This window comes from Podarcis erhardii (assembly GCF_964252035.2).
Source record: "Podarcis erhardii genome assembly, chromosome: 7".
In the NCBI taxonomy this organism is placed as follows: domain Eukaryota; kingdom Metazoa; phylum Chordata; class Lepidosauria; order Squamata; family Lacertidae; genus Podarcis; species Podarcis erhardii.
In genome coordinates this window covers 56763141-56784245 of record NC_138511.1, presented here as the reverse complement: position 1 = coordinate 56784245, position 21105 = coordinate 56763141, and the positions used below count along the sequence as shown (strand labels likewise).

At 47.8% G+C, this 21105-nt stretch overlaps 1 protein-coding gene across 1 annotated transcript in view; it reads left to right on the top strand.

Moving 5' to 3' along the window:
• The window catches only part of FA2H (fatty acid 2-hydroxylase), a 61693-nt gene extending 45436 nt beyond the window's left edge, over positions 1–16257 (top strand). Inside the window, exons 3-7 of the mRNA XM_081872209.1 lie at positions 2570–2712; positions 4675–4781; positions 7358–7530; positions 10894–11146; positions 12060–16257. Of these exons, the coding sequence (XP_081728335.1) occupies positions 2570–2712; positions 4675–4781; positions 7358–7530; positions 10894–11146; positions 12060–12139 (756 nt within the window). The 3' untranslated portion in view covers positions 12140–16257. The remainder of the gene's footprint in view (positions 1–2569; positions 2713–4674; positions 4782–7357; positions 7531–10893; positions 11147–12059) is intronic.
• The last annotated feature ends 4848 nt before the right edge of the window (positions 16258–21105 follow it).

The following is a 21105-nucleotide window of genomic DNA, read 5'->3' as shown; positions in this document are numbered from 1 at the left end:
CAATGCAGAACAGAGCCCCACCCTCTTGGTGATCAGTTGATGAAACTTACAACATCAGTAGGTTAGCAGGTAGACAGGGTTTGAAAAATGGCCTCATGAGCCAAGATTGGCTCCAAGGCTGAAGGTTGCCCAGCCCTGTCATAGACTGAAAGGACAAAAATGGGTATTGAATTCTCTCAAATCAGCTTATTTCCTTTTACATAAATACAGCATACTCTGCAACTGAGGCCGGTTGTGCTTTCCAGATGCTCATGTAGTGAAATTTTCTGCCTTAATTAAACCTGACTCGCCTTGTTACTTGTGTTTAAAGAATGGAATTAATTTTTTAAAAATTAAGAGATTACCGTATTTTTCGCCCTATAGGATGCACTTTTCCCCCTCCAAAAATGAAGGGGAAATGTGTGTGCGTCCTATGGGGCGAATGCAGGCTTTCGCTGAAGCCTGGAGAGCGAGATGGGTCAGTGCGCACCGACCCCTCTCTCTCTCCAGGCTTCAGGAGAGCCGCAGCGCCAGCCCCACAAGGTCGGGGGACAGCGGGGAGGCGGAACGCCGCCATCCTGCTGTCTCCCGATGTGGTTTGGAGGCTGACGGCGGGGAGACGCTTGCTTCTCCCCGCCGCCAGCCCCGCAAGCTCCGGGGACAGCTGGGAGGCGCAGCGCGTCTTCCCGCTGTCCCCAGACCTGGTCTGCAGGCGGGCGGTGGGGAGAAGAGCGCTTCTCCCCGCTGCCGGCCCCACAAGCTCCGGAGACAGCTGGGAGGCGCAGCGCGTCTTCCCGCTGTCCCCGGACCTGGTCTGCAGGCGGGCGGCGGGGAGAAGAGCGCTTCTCCCCACTGCCAGCCCCACAAGTGCCTGGGGGGGGGGGGAATAATTTTTTTCCCTTTATTTCCCCCCCAAAAAACTTGGTGCGTCCAATGGCCGGTGCGTCCTATGGGGCGAAAAATACAGTACATCATTGAAATCAGTTTCATAATGAGCTTATGACAGTCAGGTGCAAGGTATGATTGATTTCTTGCAGGAAGGCATCACCCCCTGCATTCTGAGCCTGAGACCCTGCAGCTGGGACGTTAGTTAGAACTTATCAAGCAACAGATTCATTAGTGACTGGGATCATAATTTCTTATATCACACTGCCAGTGTGAGAGTATGCAATACCATTATGCAATACCATTATTAGTATTATGTTTTATTGATTTGTTTTATAAGTTTGATACTTTTCCATCTTAAGATTTTGTAAGGTGCTTTAAGAGGTTTTGTAAAAAGTGATGAACAAATAATCCTTAAGGGTGGAAGTATTTAATGTTGGTTCTTTCATTTTCTATTTTCTTTTTTAACTTAAATTTTGTTCATTACATTTTGCAGCAATTTGTTGGGGTTTTTTTTGTTTAAGTCCTCATGAAAATTCCCTGGCATTTCAGTGTGAATTTCTCCTAATAAACACTTTTTCGATGCATTTTCGATGTACAGTACACATTTTTGCAAGCGATTTCCCCTAATATAATACATTTTGCTAAACTCTTTTCAGTAATATGTGCATGTTTATGAGTACCCTCCAATGATATGTGCATTTTTTAAAAAAAGTGAATGGGAAAAAAATGTATTGCAAAATTTGGATAAGCATGAATTTCAAGGAATAGCTGTGTTATGATTTGCATATTATTCTAGAAAGTGTGAATTTTACAGATTTTGTTTTGAATGTGTACTGAATTGAATGTTTTCTCTATCTCTAATAATGATAATACTATGACCATTACTCCCCAAGGAAGAGCCAGATATTAGCTGGTTCTTCTGAGTCATTTCATAGACTCATAGAATTGTAGAATTGGAAGGATCATCTAGTAATCCAACCCTCGACAATGCAGGGTTGCAGTTGTTGCAAGGTATGCGTCTGAACTCACATGCTACCAAGAGGTTTCGCTAGAGTTATGAATATGTGCATACCCTGGAGCTTAATTACAATTTAAGCTGGCAGCAAATTCCGCAGCACCTACACACCTTGATCTAAAGAGTGAAAGGATTCCTAACTATTCCCCAGTAGCCTACAGAAAGTGAGTGTGACCATTTTGCCATAGAACCCACACCAATAGCAAGTTAATAAATGGAGGGGGAAGTGGGTAGCTGCCCTTAAAGCGATGCATTGTTGGTTCCATGAGAGTGTTGATTTAGGATCATTAACTACGAACTAATGGGATGGAGATGTTCCTTGTTGCAGCTTGGAGAGCAAATTAACTACTGAATTATTATTGGGAGGGCGTGTTGTACTAATTTAGCCAATGCATTCTAATGGAAAAGGTAGAGGGGCTTTGAGATGAGCACTTCCTATAATCCCAGTATTTCCATTGTTCTATTGTCTCTTTCCTGCCCTTTTCTCATTTTGCTTATTCTGCTTAATTAATTTTGGAATTACAGAATGTGTCCACAGCCCTGACTGTTGCTTAACCCCCCAAAATGGCTAAAACCTGAGAGTGCTTCAGGAGAAATCCCATGGCTCTGACCAGCCAGCTGGGGAGGTGAAAAGGCTGCTTGATCTTGCTGAAACCTCTGACTCTTTGCACTCTTTCTGTTCTCTAGGAGCTCGTGGACTGGCGTAAACCTTTGCTGTGGCAAGTGGGCCACTTGGGGGAGAAGTATGATGAATGGGTGCATCAACCAGTGGATCGTCCCATTCGCTTATTCCACTCGGATTTCATTGAATCTCTCTCCAAAACAGCATGGTGAGGCTCTGGGGTGCATCAGATAGCTGGGAGTCCAAATCAGTCCTGGCAGGTGGAGAATATTGGGTGAAGTTGTGTGGGTCATGTTGCGTTTTGGCTGTCGCTGGGCAATCCTCAATAGGTGGGGCGCCAAATTCACTGGTTTGGAAGGGGGCAGAACTGCTACCAGTCAAGAGTTAGCCAAAGTGGTCCCTCCAAACATTGCTGGACGATGACACCCATCATCCTTGGCTGTTCGCCACACTGGCTGGGTCCCCAGTAACATGTATAGGGGACCACATTGGCTCTGCTCTAATCCAATCTAAATAATCCACCCCAGCTAAGGAAGCACCATTCATTCATCACTACATTTGGTTATATGGAATTAGGAGTGGTACTAGAGAAGACATTATTCATCCAACTAGAAATGGTGTGCAGAGTTTTCGCCAGGTGGGAGGGGGACTGTGGGTGAGTGAGTGATCTGGATTGAGACCATGTTATGGAGAAGATTTAGTCCTTTGCCCTCACCATAGTCCTGATATGGATCAGGAGGGCATCATCATCATTTAAACCATGGGTAGGCAAACTAAGGCCTGGGGGCCGGATCTGGGCCAATCGCCTTCTAAATCCAGCCCACGGACGGTCCAGGAATCAGCATGTTTTAACATGAGTAGAATGTGTCCTTTTATTTAAAATTCATCCCTGGGTTATTTGTGGGGCATAGAATTCGTTCATCCACCCCCCAAAAAATATAGTCTGGCCCCCCACAAGGTCTGAGGGACAGTGGACTGGCCCCCTGCTGAAAAAGTTTGCTGACCCCTGACTTATTACTTGCTTTTTTTGTTTGTTTACAAAAGCAACTCAAAGGAACTTACAAGAAATAAATAATGCATCCATTAAAACCAGAATAAAACAGAACAAAAACCTAATAACAGGGGGTGGGCGGGGGTGGGGGACTCCCTGGTCCTGAATGGGGTAACTGTGCCCCTGAAGGACCAGGTGTGCAGCCTGGGAATCATTTTGGACTCACAGCTTTCCATGGAGGCGCAGGTTAATTCTGTGTCCAGGGCGGCTGTCTACCAACTCCACCTGGTACGCAGGCTGAGACCCTACCTGGCAAGACTGTCTTGCCAGAATGGTGCATGCTCTAGTTATCTCCCGCTTGGACTACTGCAATGCACTCTACGTGGGGCTACCTTTGAAGGTGATCCGGAAACTGCAATTAATCCGCAATGCGGCAGCTAGACTGGTGACTGGGAGTGGCTGCCAGGACCACATAACACCGGTCCTGAGAGATCTGCATTGGCTCCCAGTATGTTTCCAAGCACAATTCAAAGTGTTGGTGCTGACGTTTAAAGCCCTAAATGGCCTCGGCCCAGTATACCTGAAGGAGCATCTCCACGCCCATCGTTCAGCCCGGACACTGAGATCCAGCGCCGAGGGCCTTCTGGTGGTTCCCTCATTGCGAGAAGTGAGGTTACAGGGAACCAGACGGAGGGCCTTCTCGGTAGTGGAACGCCCTCCCTTCAGATGTGAAGGAAAGAAGCAGCTATCTTATCTTTAAAAGACATCTGAAGGCAGCCCTGTTTAGGGAAGTTTTTAATATTTAATGCAGTATTGTTTTTAACACTCAGTTGGAAGCCGCCCAGAGTGGCTGGGGAAAATCAGCCAGATGGGTGGGATATAAATAATTTATTATTATTATTATTATTATTATTATTATTATTATTATTATTACCCACTGATGGCTACTGCTTTCTCTCTCTCTCTCTCTCTCTCTCTCTCTCTCTCTCTCTCTCTCTCTCTCTTTTGGGGGGGACAATTGGTTGTGGGGCCTGCAGCTGGGAGAGATACACCTGCCTCCTCCCTCTCACCAGCTTAGATTTTCCCAGAATTTGCAGGACTTCCCAAAGGCTCTTCTTCGCCCGCCAGGAGACAGCTGATGTTATGAACCTAAACCAGTTTTCCCCCTCTTCCTTCCAGGTACACAGTCTGTGCAGTCTGGCTTCCGCTGGTGCTTTATCTCAGCTGGCATAGCTACACGTCGCTTGCGAAGGGAGAAACCTGGCTGTTTTCTACCTTCACAACAGGTGCCTATGCTCAATCCATCAGCCTCTTTAAACAAGCTTCTCAGGACACTACAAAGCTCTGAGTGGGGAGAGGCAGGTCTGCACCTGGGCAATGGGGCATTAGGAAAAGGGGCATCTTTCAACTGGTGGGGCCAGTTTGCGTTTGTGTCAGCTGAGGAGCAATCCTGCCTGGGAGCCCTGTGCCCTGAGCCCGACCCCTCTGTTTTCCATGGAGAGAAAAGGCAGGGTGAAGCCTTATTCTTGGCGGGCCAGCAAGACAGTGCATCTGGGCAACTGTGTAATGGGGGGAAATGGAGGAAAGGCCTTCTGGTCGTTGGGAATGGAGAGAAGATAAGCGTATACCCCTTTCATGGGCTGCACACATGCTTCAGCCTTTGAAGCACTTTGTTTTGGGTTTTTTTGAAAGCCCTTTTGTGGGGATCACTGCAGGGGCCCATATTTGCACTCAGTGCAGGCACCATGAGCAGCTGCTAAATCTTTGCCATATGTACGCGTGGAGGGCGTGCCCTCTGTGCCTGGTGCACATTAGTTTCTTTCTGTTGGATCAATCCAGGATTGATCCAACACTTTCCCCTTTCAGTGCTCCCAGCACACACGTCCTGAAAGTTTATTGCCGTACCAATAGCACAGGCTGCACAAGCTGAGCTAGTTAAAGTGTACTCAGGCTTTGCTCCAAGGAGGCAACTTTGACTACATTCCTCCTTGTGGCTGGGTGGTGAGCCACAAGGAGGTGAGCCGCAAGGAGCCACTCTGGGTTCTGTCTATCTAGTGCCTACTTAATGGTCCTGAGTCAGCCATGTCTATTAATTTCAGCTGGTCTGCTTCAGTTACATTGGGTGCAACCCTCTGTATGTGTCCCAAGGCTTCCTTTCCTTGCACCGTGCAGGGAACTTCGTGACCACATGTACCTTTTCTTTTCCCAAGACGCTCTTGAGTATGCTCAGGTGCTGCCGCACATGGCTAATTACTGAGTATGTGATTTAATGCAAGACACCCAGAACATAGTGTGCTCAGAGTCTCCCTGCTATGACACCAGGCAAGCGGGGGAACATCACACAAATTGATTTATTCCACGAGGATTGCAACACAGTGGTACCTCTGGTTACGTACTTAATTCGTTGCGGAGGTCCGTTCTTAACCTGAAGCTGTTCTTAAGCTGAAGCACCACTTTAGCTAATGGGGCCTCCTGCTGCTGCTGCCGCATGATTTCTGTTCACATCCTGAAGCAAAATTCTTAACCTGAGGTACTATTCCTGGGTTAGCAGAGTCTGTAACCTGAAGCGTATGTAACCTGAAGCGTCTGTAACCCAAGGTACCACTGTACAGTGATTGTATCAGAAGCCGTACCTCATGCCACCACCTCAAAATATCGGCGGTTTAAGGAGCTCAGCCTCCAGGCAGGTTTCAGCAACAATAATCAGGAGTCAGGAATGGAGAAAGCAGCTATTGTCCCAAGTAGCTCCCTCCGCCTCCACGCCACCCACAGTGGGCCCTGCACAGAGAAGGGCTTGTGCTGAGCCAGAAGCCTGAATCTCACTCAGTCAGACTGCCCCCTTGTTCTCCACTGGCTGGCTGTCTTTTTCCCTCAGGGGTGCCATTCTGTGCCAGCCTAGGCTCCTCCTTGGGGAGCGGGGGAGCTTTCTGTTTTCTGCTCCTATCACACCCAGCCAATAATAATGCCAGCAGGCTGGCACAGTGTTAAAACAACATTCGGGACAGATAAAAGAAAGTACCTCTCCACGCGGCGCATAGGTAAATTATGGAACTCGCTCCCACATGAGGACAGTGGTGGCCACAAAAGAAGACTAGACAAATTCACAGAGGAGGAGAGGGCTGTCAATGGCTACTAGTCATGATGACTCTGCTCTGCCCCCACGGTCGGAGGCAGTGATGCTTCTGAATACCAATCACAGGAAGGGAGAGGGCTCTTGTGCTTGAATCCTGCTTGCTGGTTTCCCACTGGGGCATCTGCTTAGCCCCTGGGAGAACAGGATGCTGGACTAGATGGGCCATTGGTCTGATCCAGCAGGCTCTTCTTCAGTTCTTACATTCTTATTCCCACCTGGATCCTCTGGAGTCTAATGAGTGGGGTGTTCCCACCCTCAGATTTTTCTCAGAGGGAAAGGTTGGGTGAAAGGATGAGGTCTGTATCTCCCAAAGCTCTTGGAACATGCTGAGGATGTTACCAATTTGTATAACTGGGTTTCTTTTTTTTGGGGGGGGGGAATCTTTGCCCTCTTTCTGATTTGACTTGGATCACCATGCAATGTGGCCAATGAGATTCAGCTACCTGATGACATTCGAAGCCAGCTCAGAATGAGGGGTTGCTCTCTATCTTCACTCTAGCAACTTTGGATGGGTAGGGGGAACAGTGCACCCACTAGAGAGGGTGGCATCCCCAGCGCACAGAAAAATCGAAATGACAACCCCTGGGCTGGCCAGTGTTGGAAACTAGCTGCTGGGCTGAATGGCGCTGTGTTGAGTGCTGTGTTGATGTCCTTAGAGCAAGTCCTCCTCAAGGAATGAGGAGGTCCAGACTGTAGGGCTTGCTGACCTCTCGTCTTTCTGCTGTGTAGCATATTCCATCCGTGTTCAGAAGACCTGGTTCCCATTGCTCTTCATTGTGGGGATGTGCGTGTGGTCCTTAGTCGAATATATCATCCATTGCTTCATCTTCCACATGAGTCCGCCGGCCAACAACTACTACCTGATCACACTGCATTTCCTGCTCCATGGTCAGCATCATAAGGTAAATGGGCCACCACACGATCTAGTAGCCTCTTGGGGAGAACTTTCCCAAAACTGATTTGGACTGCAACTCCCATCAGCCTTGGCCAGGATAACCGTGTTCCCTTGGCCAGCATGACCATTGTGGAGCCTTTCTGACAGGGGCTGATGGGAGCTGTAGTCTGAAACAGCCAGAGGGCACCAGGTTGGGTGAAAGCTACCCTAGATGGATGAGGGTCCCTTTACAAGGTCATATTTTTGGAATGCAAATGCCATGAGGCAGCAGCTGGAAAAAAAGAAGGCTGTCACTCGGAGCAACAGCCTTCCTGAGCACTGAAACTACCTCGTGTGTGAAGGAACTCCAGACTGAATTCAGCTACCCCATGCGAATGGATGTGGTCTATTTCACAAGGCGAGCCCTTGTCTCTTTCCATGGTATGCGTGGGGAAACCTCTGGGCCAAGGGCTGCAGGAGGCCTGCTAGCATTGTGAATTTGGCACACAAGAGATTTAGCTTTTTTTTGAGAACAATCAGAAGTCTATTTTAGGTCTCTTTTTGCTTTAATTTTCTTGTATTTTTACTTTTCTTTTGTATGGGATGGGGTATAAATTGTAATATAGTACACTGATGTATAAATATGTGAAATGTTTAATGAAGACTTTAAAATAATAATTAATTTAAAGAAAGAAAGAAAGAAAGAAATTTGGCACACAAAGTTGTTTCTCTGCTCCCCCTGGCATGCCCACCTGAAGTGACATCGCATGTGGGGGCAGGTAACTCTTGTGTCTGTAAAGGAACTATTAGAGCAGAAGTTGCCTCTGGTGCCCTGGTGCCAATTGGGAACTTCCAACAGGTGGAGCAGATCCCCAATGGAAGCGGGGCTAACCTTCTGCATCAGATTCAGAGCCAAATGCAAGATCCGCTTTGGGCAAGAATCTTCTGTTGCGACCCTGGCTTAAATTAAAGCCATGGCTGCAAAGAAGAAATCAGGAGCACACTCAGAGCAATCTCCTGGTCCTTCTTTTGAAGTCAGTCCACTTCTAGAACTGGCCCGCTGGCCAGATGCAGTTCCTAAGCGGGCCATAGCTTAGTGGCAGAGGATGTGCTTTACATGCAAAAGGTCCCATCCTCAATCCTCAGCATCCACCAGGTAGGGCTGGGGGGAAAGCTCTGTCTGAACCCCTGGAGAGCTTCTGCCAGTCAGTGTAGAGACAAAACCAATGGTCCAACTCTGTATAAGGAAGTTTCTTAGTTGAGGTTAAGGTAGAACTGAGTGGTGTGTGCAAAAGCTCCCAGGTTCAATTCTTGGGATCTTCAGGTCAGGCAAAGAAAGATTACCACTGTACAGAAGGTTGGTGATTTTAGCCCACCCCGGGATGGCTGTGGACAGGATTCCTGCATTGCAGGGGGTTGGACTAGATGGCCCTTGGTGTCCTTGGTGTCCCTTCCATCGCTACAATTCTGTGGTCCTGTGGTCCTTTTTAATGTATTTATGTTGCCCGTTCCTCCCCAGCTGGGATTCCAGGAGGCTTACAACATTTATAAACAAGGTTATAAAATAAAAAGCAATGAAAACAAACTTAAGCAAAAAAGAATAATTGAAGTACATTTAGAACAAACAGTTAAAATCCAGTTTGCCCTGACAACTGCATCATCTGCACCTTAGTTTCCAAAGGTGTGTCTGAACAGGAAGGTTGCCTGCTGGGAGGGTAACAAAGAGGGAGCCGCTCCAGTTTCTCTTGGAAGGGAATTCTGTAACAGGGGAGCAGCAACAGAAAAGTCTCTCTCTCCCTCTTTACACCACAAATTGTGCCTCCAGTGTGGATGGGACTGAGAGAAGGGGCTCACATGGGGATCTTAGCACCTAGGCAGGATCATAGCAGCAGATACAATATTACAGGTGGCCTGGGCCCAAGCCAGAATGATCCCCATTTGAAACCTTGGGGAGCCGCTCCCAGCCTGTATAGAAAATACTGGGCTTTTGGGTCCAACAGCCTGACTCTGCATAAGGCAGCTTTCTTATGTTTCTCTCTGGGAGGCAGCAGAAGAAAAATGGTGGGAGCAGCATTCGAGGAATGCGCACAGGCTAGCACTTGAGCATGCATTGTGTGGGTTGACGCACTTTAAGCCCCCAGAAAATAAGTATGTTTTCCTGCGTTAAAGCAGCGAGTGTTTTCAGTAACACCTCCCCCCTTCCACCCACAAATACCCAGAATGGCTGCATTTGAATGTCATGATAAACTTTAGTTTATCATGGGAACCATCTGCAGCCCCTGTTCTCTCCTTGACTGGCGTACCTGTGCGGAGGTGTCCAGAAGCTTCTGTTCTGATTAAGCACCGCTTGCCATTTTGCCTGAACCCGACAAACTTAAGGTTTGTCTGAAACTGTGGTTCATTTGAAACAAGCTAACTCCAACACATTAGCTATGAAGCTGGCTTCTTTGAACAAACCATAGTTAGGATTCACCACAGTTTAGGGTTCAGGTGTAATGCTAAACTGCCATGGACTGGCTGGATGCATAGGACTGCTGGGAGGAGGCACCAGCAGGGGAATCCCCAAAGGAACTCCTAAGGGTAGAAGGTTCAGAGCCAGGGAACTGGTGGTGGGATGACAATGAGTGGTCAGAGGGAGAAGAGGAAGCAGACTGAGAAGGGAGGTGTCGGAAGCTGAAGAGGCAACAGGGTTTTGTGAGCAGGATGAGGCTGGGGTAGAAAGCAGTCCAGAATCCAAGGCAGGAGAGGACGGCGGCCAGCAGATAGAGATGAGGCAAGCTGCTGAAGAATCCAGGGAGTCTCCCATCCTGTTGAGACCATCTCCCCTCCCTTAACAGACAGAAAAATGTAGAGGACAGAGCAAGGAGAAGCAAGAGAACAGAGCCGTAGGCTGCTGGGGAAGGAAGCAGGGGAGAAGTCTTAGAGAGCGGTGGGAAGGCAGGGACCTTCAGTCCTTGCAACTTCTTCACTGGGACAAGTCCTACTGGGAAGACTTTCTGTGAATGCTAGGCCTGCACTGTTTTGGGTTTTTTGAATAAAGAGTAAATTTCATGGACACTGGTGTCTTTTATTGCTGACCTACTCCTGACTCAAGCTTCTGACATAAACTTCAGGTAATCAAAGACATAAGCAAAAGCTTCAGAAGGTGTGGCTTGTTTCCATTAAACCTAGGAATGAGGGACATGAGTAGCTCCCATCAGCCGCAAACTGACATGGCCAGTGGTTGTGATAAACTGCGGTTTACAGTGTCAGCCAAGTCCAGCCATTGGAACTCATTTCTGCTCTTCTGCATCATGAGTATTTTGACTCCAAACCATGGGATGTCCCTCAGCATCAACGGTGTCAGTTAAACTACTAGTAACTAATTCTGCTCCTTGCGATTCTCTTTCAGTCTCCATTTGATGGATCTCGCCTGGTCTTTCCACCTGTACCATCATCCCTGGTCATTGCCTTTTTCTACGTTCTCGCCAGAGTTGTATTTCCTGAAGCATTTGGGACCTCCCTCTTCGTCGGGGGGCTCTTTGGCTACGTTGTCTATGACATGATACACTATTACTTGCATTATGGATCACCAAAGAAAGGCAGCTACTTGTATGAGTTGAAAGCGTACCATGTGAAGCACCATTTTGAACACCAGAACGCAGGTAACGGAGGGGGGATTTTGCCTCCTGAACAGCTGCTACCACAGGAATAGGAGCCTATGCCCCCTCCCCCAGTGTTGTTGGACTACAGCTCCCATCATCCCTAACCACTGGCCTTGCCTGCTACTAGCCACAATAGTTTGAATACCAGCTGCTGGAAACTGCAAGAGGGGAGAGGGCTCTTGGGCTCAGGTACCACTTGCTGGTTTCCCTTTAGGGAATCTGGTTGGCCACTGTGAAAACAAGATGGTGGACTAGATGGGGCACTGGCCTGATCTGGCAGATCACTTCTTGTGAATCCAACAATATCCGGGGGGCCACAAGTTCCCTATCCTGGTCTGAATAGTTTTGGGGTAGTGTTAAGAAAAAGCAGGTACTGTTTTTTAAAAAATGAATCCATAAAATAAAAACAAAATGGAGGGGACTTTTGCTCCCTTCCTGCTGATCTCTCAGGGTTGCTAAATGCCAAAACTAGCTGGTGGAGCCTCCAGGTGGCCACTATTTTGTGGGAAGGATTCAAGTGCATTCTGGAACTTTAGGTTTCCATGATTAAAGTGCTCTGTCACCTGAGCACAACAAATCCACTTTAGAAAAGAAGCAGACATGGTGTGGTGTGGTTTGGAATGTGTTGGGGTGAACATTGAAAAAATCTAGGATGCACAGATGATCGATAGGAAGGCTTATAAGCACCACTAAATTAAATCTGGACAAATGCTCGTTTTGTCTAACTGCCCTACAATGAAACCTGAATGAATGGTTAATAAAGACCAGCATTAGTCTAACCACTGCATAAGCTTTGTGCAAGCAAATCAGGAAGACTGCTGCATAAACAGGGCAACTGGAAACCGGAAGAGCCCTGACGGAAGCCTCCAATGCCTTGACTTAACTCTACACCTCTCTGTCTTCCCTGTTTCAGGCTTTGGCATCACCAGCAAATTCTGGGACCATCTGTTTCAGACGCCGATCCCAGAGGAAACCCCTGAGAAGGAAGACTAGCACCTGTTACTCTCCTGCATGGTCTTTGGCTCCTGTTTTGCTTTCCTCTTGCAAGCCTCGGATGCCGCCCCCTGGGACTCTGCAGAGCTTGGAAGCTTGGGACCTGAGGAGAGAGGGGACTGTCCTTCTGCTGTGCTGCTTCTTTGTAACATGGTTCTGCTGTGCAGGTGACCTTCTGGGAGGAGCCCTACAAAGACTAATGGAGAGGGAAGACCAAGGTGGTGTTGCTGAGTGTCTTAGGCAGGATGCAATGGCAAGGGGCAAACTCTGCCCAGCTCAGCACCTTGAGATCAAAGTAGAACTCTGGTTTTAGACACGTGTAAGAATTTCATTGTTGAGCACATGCCACAGCTGACTTGGAGGACTGGTATCCTGTGATGTGTTGAGCGGTAGGCAAACTGCTCTGGCTCTTAGTATTCCTGATATCTAGCATGGTGTTTGGGTGGTGGGTGCAGGATTGCATAATGGTGTAACCCTGTTGGCATCCTTTCTGTGTAGACAATGGGCAGTGGTCTAAGTCCAGCTTGTAGCATGCCACCTACTTGTCTGATCTCTCCAGGGGAATCACTAGGGTAAAAGACTGGTGATTTCCCACAAGCTGGCACCAGGTGTGCGGAATGGCCACCCCTTTTACGCTCAGTGTGATTCTGATCTCTTTAGAGCAGAGCCCTGTGGGTTCTGGATTTGCTATGCAAGTGGCTGGATACAAGCCACCAGAGCTAGAAGTTATTTAAGAAGTCATCAAGTGTATCTCCCTGTCCAAAGACGGAGGATCTGGCACCAAAGAGTCCCTGACTGGTCCCTATTCCATTACTAATGCAACTTCTCATCCCAGAATTTGGGGGTGAAGTGAGATTGTAGTACATAGCCTGATTTGGAACTGCTTGAGTTTGGGGACTGACTTGGATGCAGACTGAAGTTGGTAGGCAGAGGTGGGATTTTAAAGCAAAACCGGGCAAGCAAGAAAACAGAAAGAAGGGCGAGCCCCTTTCAGAAAAATGACAGATAAATTGCCACAGATTGCATATTGCAGAAATTCATTTATGCAAAAAACAGTCCTGCTTGAGTCAAATGCAAAAGGCCAACATCTGTCCAAAAAGACGCTGCCTAGGAATCCTCAGAAAATCATACTGGGTCAACTGACTTCAGCTTTGCTTTGTATACACTACAGTATTCACAATCTGATTAATCTGCAAAACCACACTGGGCTGTCAATGAGCTGTATTCTGAACCCACTGATGTGCCTTACGTCTCCTCCTTTAATGGGATGGCAGCCTTCACTTGATGTGCCATGTACCTTAACCGTGACATTTGAGAAACTGTCAGTGATCCATAACTGTTATACACGAAGTGCAATAAAATCAAATACTTAGTCCAGTGTAGGGATAATTGCAGGCAATAATTACAGAAACGAAGAGCAACATTGTTTTTTGTATAACTCTACAGTATGTCATTTTTGCAACATTAACTGGCCTGCTGTTTATTGTAAAAGGGGAGGTGGTTTTTCCCAGAGGCAGTGATGAAGAATTTGCTCATCCTTTGTTCATTGGCCACCCTTTGGGAAGAAGACTTACCGTAGTTGGACTCTCTCCGCATCAGGCACATAATTTGCAGTCCCAGATCCACTTGTCCTTGCCAGCAGCATCCTCATCCCACCTTCTCAGACCTATAAGGGCACTTTAGGAAGATGCTGGTTTGTGGTTGAGATTGAACCACAATTGAAGCGGATTTGGCACTTTTGCACAACAAACCTCCAAATTTTGTGCAACAAACCTCCCAAAAAATGGGTGGTTTTTTGTGGGGGGGGGGGTTGCAATAAGGAAAGTAACAGAATACAATGCTGAATGTGGGTAAACATTCCTTGATGAAAAGTTGTACAACCTCCCTGCAAACAAATCAGGATGAATGCATAATAAGCAGGTGGTCTGGAAGGTGGCCTAAGATGTGATGCCCTCCAGGAATGTTCCCCGAAGGTCCAACTTGCCATGCAGCAGGCTAGCCCTGGTCTAATCCTGCTTGTTATGTTTTTCTATGCAAGGGGAAGCTGCTGTAAGCATCTTGGACTATGCTTTGGTGTTGTGGCCTCCTGTTCCCTTGTCGTTTTTGCCAGTGACTCCAGGAGCCAGAAGGTGGTGACCTCCAGTCACAGGATTGGGGTGGGATGGTTATGTCAAGAGAGCAGAGTTGGCAGGGTTCTTCTGGGAGACACCCTCCAGGACTAGGATGCTCTCCTGCACCTGATTCCAAGACCCTTCTTCTGCTGGAAGGTGAGCGGGCAGAGTGCTGTCCCTCTACAAATAGTCTAACTGCACAGTAATTCAGGGAGGTCACTGTTGGTATCTTCTGGCTCCTCTGGAAGAGGCAATGTCTCCTGGTCTCTCCCCCTTTGGCCTTTGAGGGCTTATCCACACTTACTGTTCCTGCATGCCTTCCAGGCATAGTCTGCACTTTAAAGCTCTGTGTGTGATTGCTCTTTTTGTTGGTTTGTTGCTCTGGAGCTTTCTCCATGAAAACCTGCTCTTTAGCACTGAATCGGAGCAAACAACAGTCTGCGGGAAAAACAAATTTTTGTTTGTTGCACTTCAGCTTTGAAGAGCAGTTTTTGCTGGGGAAGCTCTGGGAGAGGGGGGGGGAGAAAGGAGTGCTCAGACATGGAGCTTTAAAGTGCGGACCTCTGCCTGAAAAAAGTGGGGCAAAAGGTAAGCATGGATGAACCTTGAGTCATCATTTTGCTCTCCCTCTCTCCCCTGCCAGAGCACAACAAAATTGTGTCAAATGTGGTCCTTCGTGCTGATAAAGAGGGAGGGCGATGGCAGCCACTTGCTAGATGATGTGCCAAATTGTGGTCCCTTCTTCTCTTCCTCTTTTTACCTCTGGTGCTGCTTTCATGTGTTCATTGGCCTTGTGAGGTTCTGTAGTGTCTACACACAACACAAGGCAGGAGAGGCTCCTTCCCCTTGTTCCACTGGGAAGATTATGGGGCTATAATCAGAGGGAGAACATTGCACAGATGGGGCTACTGCAAGAAAAAGTTTTGCTCTCTCCCTGACTGCCACTGTCCGGAGCGTCCTTGGAAAGGAGGACACAGAGAAGGACTTTAGACTTATGATGTCAGGTTCTGGACAGGTTCATATGGGGGAAGGTGGTCCTTTAGGTATCCTGAGCCATATTAGGCCTCTAGATCCCCAACTCTCCGGTGAGATTCCACCATCCCCATAAGAGGGCGAACTCCAAACCCAGCAGCATCTGTTAGGCCATGATGGTTTTTCCAAGGCAACGCGCAGCTGTCCTTACAAGGCCTCTGCAGATTACACCCCTTCCTCCTTCCAGGCAATGTTCACATTCCAAGTGCTTACTGTGTACTTGTTGGGTTTCAAGGGCGAGGTGTTCTTAATCTGTGTTTGCCCTGCATTATCCAAAGCACATTACGCATCCAGATCTAAGATACTTCTGTTCAATGTGTTGTTTGTCAAACCGGCTTCATACCAGTTGGAGTCCACAAACGGTTGTTAATTTGTCTCTAGCCAAGGTGCAAACACTTTTGTATAGGGTAAAGACATCAAAGGAATCAAAGCTGTGCTGATGTGAACATCTGGAGGGGGTGGTAAAGCTGCTTAATGCACTGGGAATGGGGGAAAGAACCTCACTACATTACAAGCCGGTAATATGAACACACCCTGAGTCTGTGGTGATATCTCTCTCTCTCTCTCTCTCTCTCTCTCTCTCTCTCTCTCTCTCTCTCACTTACTGGGTCCCAGTCTTGAGTAATTAGATTGTGGAAGACTTCAGGTCTTCAGGTTCTGGGGCCACCACCAGCTTCCCCTCTCCAGCCCACAATCACAAATACAAGCTTCTCCACCACTGTTTCATCTCTCCACTCCCAAACCTGTGTTTGGTCAGGTCAATTTTAATGGTGTGTCAGCTTTTCTATGCTACCCTGCCCTTTTGCCTGAAAGAATTTATGCAAACCTCGACTAACCTGGAGTTTTGGCCTTTCAGTAAAGGCAATTGCAAAGAGATGCCCACTGGGTTGTGGATTTTGTCGCTGTTTTCGGTTATACCCAACCTTCTGATTTCTCTTTGCCCTCCCTCCATGTTTGCCACAGGATATATATTTTTTTTAAATAAGGATGAAGTTATATAAAATTGTAGACGTAAGATAATTGTACATAGATATGATGTATATGTTGAAAAAAATAAACCATTTGAAGTGTTGACATGTGTGGCGGCAACATGCTTGAGACATTTGCTTCTGGAAGAGGGGAGGTGGGGGAAGGCGCAGCAGAGCAATTGTGGCTGCCGTGTTGCGGGTCTGTTGTAGCTTTTGGAAGCAGAATCACCTAGAAGAGAGCCTTGCAGCAGCTTGCCATGAGGCTGTCGCAGTGGCTAGCTGCTGCAGTCAACCCAAGCAAAGAGGGTAGGAGTAGTGCAAAAAGGGACTGTTGGCCACCTCTCATCTCCCTTTTCTCAGAGACCCCAGTGCAGAGGTGGTAGCTGTGACTTCTGACATTGCACCCCTGCTCGGGGTTGCAGGCTGGGTTCAGGTGATTATGGGCAGGCCGTAGCCCAGAGGTCAGCAAACTTTTGCAGCAGGGGGCCAGTCCACTGTCCCTCAGACCTTGTGGTGTGCTGGACTATATTTTTTTTTGGGGGGGGGGGATGAATAGATTCCTATGCCCCACAAATAACCCAGAGATGCATTTTAAATAAAAAGACACATTCTACTCATTTGAAAACATGCTGATTCCTAGACCGTCAGTGGGCTGGATTTAGAAGACGATTGGGCCGGATCCAGCCCCGGGGCCTTAGTTTGCCTACCCATATTATGCTACCATGCCCATGCTACCATGCTACCATGCCCATGGTAGAACACCTGCTCTGCATGCAGAAGATCCCAGGTTCAACCCCCAACACCTCTTCTATGTAGGGCGGGGAACGTCCCTGGCCTGAAACCCTTTTCATACATTCTCAAGTTGCCTCCCTCTGGCATTGGCCTATCACTGGGCAACCTGCTGCCAGAAGCATGTTTGGCTTTTCTCTCTCCATCCTGAAATGCCTCTTGCTTGCCTAGAAGGAGAGAGTGTGTAAACCTCTTGTTCCTGCACGCCTGGAATGTGATCGCCTGGACACAGGTAAGAGTTGCATCCATTGCTTTGCCCATCTTGCCTATGGATGTGGACCCCAGAATGTTGGCCAAGAGTGAATGCTGCCTTCAGGCTCAATAATGTTTCTGACTGAGTTCAGATGATACTGAACTAGCTGTTCTGTAGAGCAGCTTCCCATGTTCCTATTGAGTGTGCATCACTTAGAGGCCTTTTGCTCCAACAAGTGGAGTACACAAGTGGTGCCAGGCGTGCAGAGGCAAATGCACCCCCCCCTCCCGCCAACAAGTGGTATTTGGTTCTGGGAAGCAAAATGTGCTTTTAATAACAGGTAGGCCAGTGATACAATCCTAGAACTGTAGTGTTGGAAGACAGCCAAGGGGTCATCTGGTCCAACCCCCTACATGATTGAAGCAGCCTTTGCCAACCTGGTGCCCTCCAGATGTTTTGGGCAGCAGCTGCCATCAGCCACAGCCCACACTTCTATTTTGTAGCCCAAAACGTTTGGAGGACCCTAGGTTGCAAAGCTTGGGTTAAAGCAGCCTTTCTCAACCTGTGGCTCCCCAGATGTTGTTGGACTACAACTCCCATCACCCCTAGCTAGCAAGGCCAGAGCTCAGGGATGATGGGAGTTGTAGTCCAACATCATCTGGGGACCTACAGGTTGAGAACTGCTGGGTTAAAGCATCAAGAAAATGGTGTCCTGGGATTTCCCTGCCCTCAGAGGCAGCCCACCTCTTTGCTTGCTCTGGATAGAACCTCAGGTGCCTCCAAGCACTCCACACACCCTGCCCAGCTGAAATGGGCCAAACATCTGTATTGCCTGTAGAACAAGTTTGCTTTAGCTATGACAGAAAGACCCGACTTCCACACCCCTGAGACTTTACGGAAGGCAAAGCAGCCCTTACTGGTTGAAGCACCAGCCATTGTTTGAGAAGTGGCTCCCCTGCTCAGTTTCCCATCCCATCAGAGTTCCTGTTTGTTTCCTCATTTAACCCAGTTCTCCCCACCCCCACGCCCGCCGCTGCCGCTTTGGACGTAGTGGAAGAAGTTTCTTCAGACAAAAAAACAGTTTCTTCTCTTTTTTTAAAAAAAGCACCTAGTTGTATGATTTGAGGGGAGAAGAGTCCTTCCCCCCGACCCCCAAGCAACCAGAGAATGAACTGGTAGGCTTTTGAAATATTGGTGCAGAGTGATGGACTAGGACCTGCAAGATCAGGCTTCAAATCCCTCCTCAGCTCACTGGGACAGTCGCTGTCTCTTTGCCTAGCCTACCTCACAGGGTTCTTTGGAGGATTCAAAGGGGGAGAGGAAAACCGATGGGTGCTGCCTCCTTGAGTTCCTTGGAGGAAAGAAGGTGGGTTAGAAATTGAATCTATAGAGAAACAGCACACACACAAAAACTCCACTTGCTTTCTGCAAGGGTAGCTAGTTTAAAAACCTTGAGTAAGACCATCCAACACAGTGGAGTTGCATAGGACTGGGAATTCTAATCTGTGGTAGCCATGGTGAAAATTGAAGTGGGATGGGCTTTATTCCAGGTCCATGAATCCAGAGCACTTTGGTCTTTGGTACTGTCCGTGGCTGGCATGCAGGATGTGATTCCTGATAAATCGGCTTGCCCCAAGAGAATGGAGCCTTCAAGGAGGTGGGCAGCCCATCCCTCTTCCGCCCCATATTAAATATCTCCTCCTGGACATCTTTGGTCTGTGTTACTTTAAGCACCTTTCTGGAAACAAGCCTGGCCTTATATATGCAGAGGGCAGGTTGTTCCCCAACACCAGTGGCTGTCTTTTGACACAGTCCATAACAATTTATACACGTACATGCATAAAATTTTGTATACATGCAAAACCAGTTTGTTGGCTCTTTAATTTTGCTCAAGCAGCTTATTTTACACAGAACTTGCTGAGATTCGGCATCTCAGCCTACGCCGAGGCACAAGATTGAGCAGTGACTGGGCAAAGTTGTAAAATGAGGCATAGGAGGAAAAAAGGTCCTCAAATTAAAACAAGAACCCAAAAATTAATAGTAGGGAAGAAGTGGGGGAACTTTTGCAGCCCGAGGGCCACATTTCATTATGTGCATCCTTCTGGGGGCCACAGGCCAGTGGTAGGAGGGGCCAGAAGCAAAAGTGGGTGGGGCAAATGGTACCTTTGTGCAGTAGGATGCTTTCTACACACACACACACACACACACACACACACACACTGCGATGTGTGGGAGGAGGAGAATGTAGGATATTATCCTGGGGTGATTTCTGCTCAAGGGGGGGAGGTTACTACAAGAGAAGAGGAGAGGAGGCATGGACATGGGGGTGAGATAGGGGTGCAAAGTGGGGCTGTGGAATAGAATGAGGTTGGGAAATTGAGGAGGTAGACTGGAATAATCTATGGGCAAAAAACACTTAAGATAGATGTCTGTCATTACCAAAACTCTTAAGATGGAGTGGAAGAGTGAATGAAAAGAAGAGGAAATACAGAGCATGCATAGAATGATTTAGTGCTGTCTATGCCAACGTGATACCCTTCTGCTGGGATGCCTGGGACTGATGGGAACTGTAGAGCAAAGGATCCACAGGAAAACAGATTGCTGATTTAGTGTTTTCAAGTGTTTGTGTAGAGCAGGCGTCAGTTCTTCCTGGAAGTGCCACATGGTAAGAAGGGAGTTTTTCTTTTTCGTCTCAAGGCCGTGCCTAATCAATAGCTCTGAAATACTCTCTTCTATTTCTTTTGCACAACTTCACCTTTGACCCTGGGACTCTACATGGGATCTAGAGCTGAGCTCCAGCTCAAATTAAGCCTGGGGTGACCCAACCTGTGTGTGTCCCTGACGCATGTCCAAAGCCTGTCATTTGGAGGATGCAGTTTGCCCAGCCACCCACCTCTCACACAAGGAGGAGTGCTGGGGAAGGACAAACCAATCCTAAGCAGGCAGCTGCACTAGGGGCAGATACTCCAAAGTGAATTCCCCTGTGTCAAACTTCACCCTAACTGATTCTGGACAAGGCATTTGTTTGGGGAGTAGTGTAAACCTTTGTTTTCTGCCTTTCCACTGACTCCTGTTGAGTGAACTTTGTTTATACCTGCGTTTTTAGTGGTGTCTGCAAGTGTGTTTCACCAGCTAGGAGAGGTTAGAATGTGATGGTATCTCTAGGTGTCTAGGTTGTGTTGTAAAGCCATGTACATAGAATACCACCACCATCTTGTGGTGACTCATTGTAAGTACTGTTATTAGGTCAATTGGTTGTGGCAAAGGGGGTTGAAATTACAGTACAACACCTTGACTACAGAATCAAGAACTGAAACCATTCCATGGGGGGCTCCTGCTAAAACACTGAGGCCAAAGGCAGCTTCCCTAATAACATTTGTCAAATTGAGAGAGTTTGACAAAGGACTGTTAGGAGCACAGACAGCTAACCCTATATGAAGTGTCACACCCCCTATTAAGATTACCACTAATGTTGGTGGATTGTAGCATCTGACAGGTCCCCACACCACGGGGACAGGCACCCTCATGAAACACAGAGCCATCCTTCAAAGTTCTCACATCTCTGAATTTTGCAATGCAGCTGTTCCACTGAGTATGGCGTACGGAAGCGCACCTCCTAAGGTAAAGTGTACATAAAATGTCGGAATTCTGAGCATCTCCGACTTAAAGGCCCTCCTGTGCCCATATATAGTCTTGTGGGTTTCCATAAGATGTAGCTCAGAGGGGTTGCCTGCTTCAGAGCCTGGAGGTAAAGGTGAATAGACTGGTGAGAAGGCATAATGGGGCCTTCTCTCTGGTGGCTCCAGTAGTATGCCATGCCATTCTTGTGGGCATTGGACAGGCCTCATTTCCTATGGTAGTTAATGGCCGTTG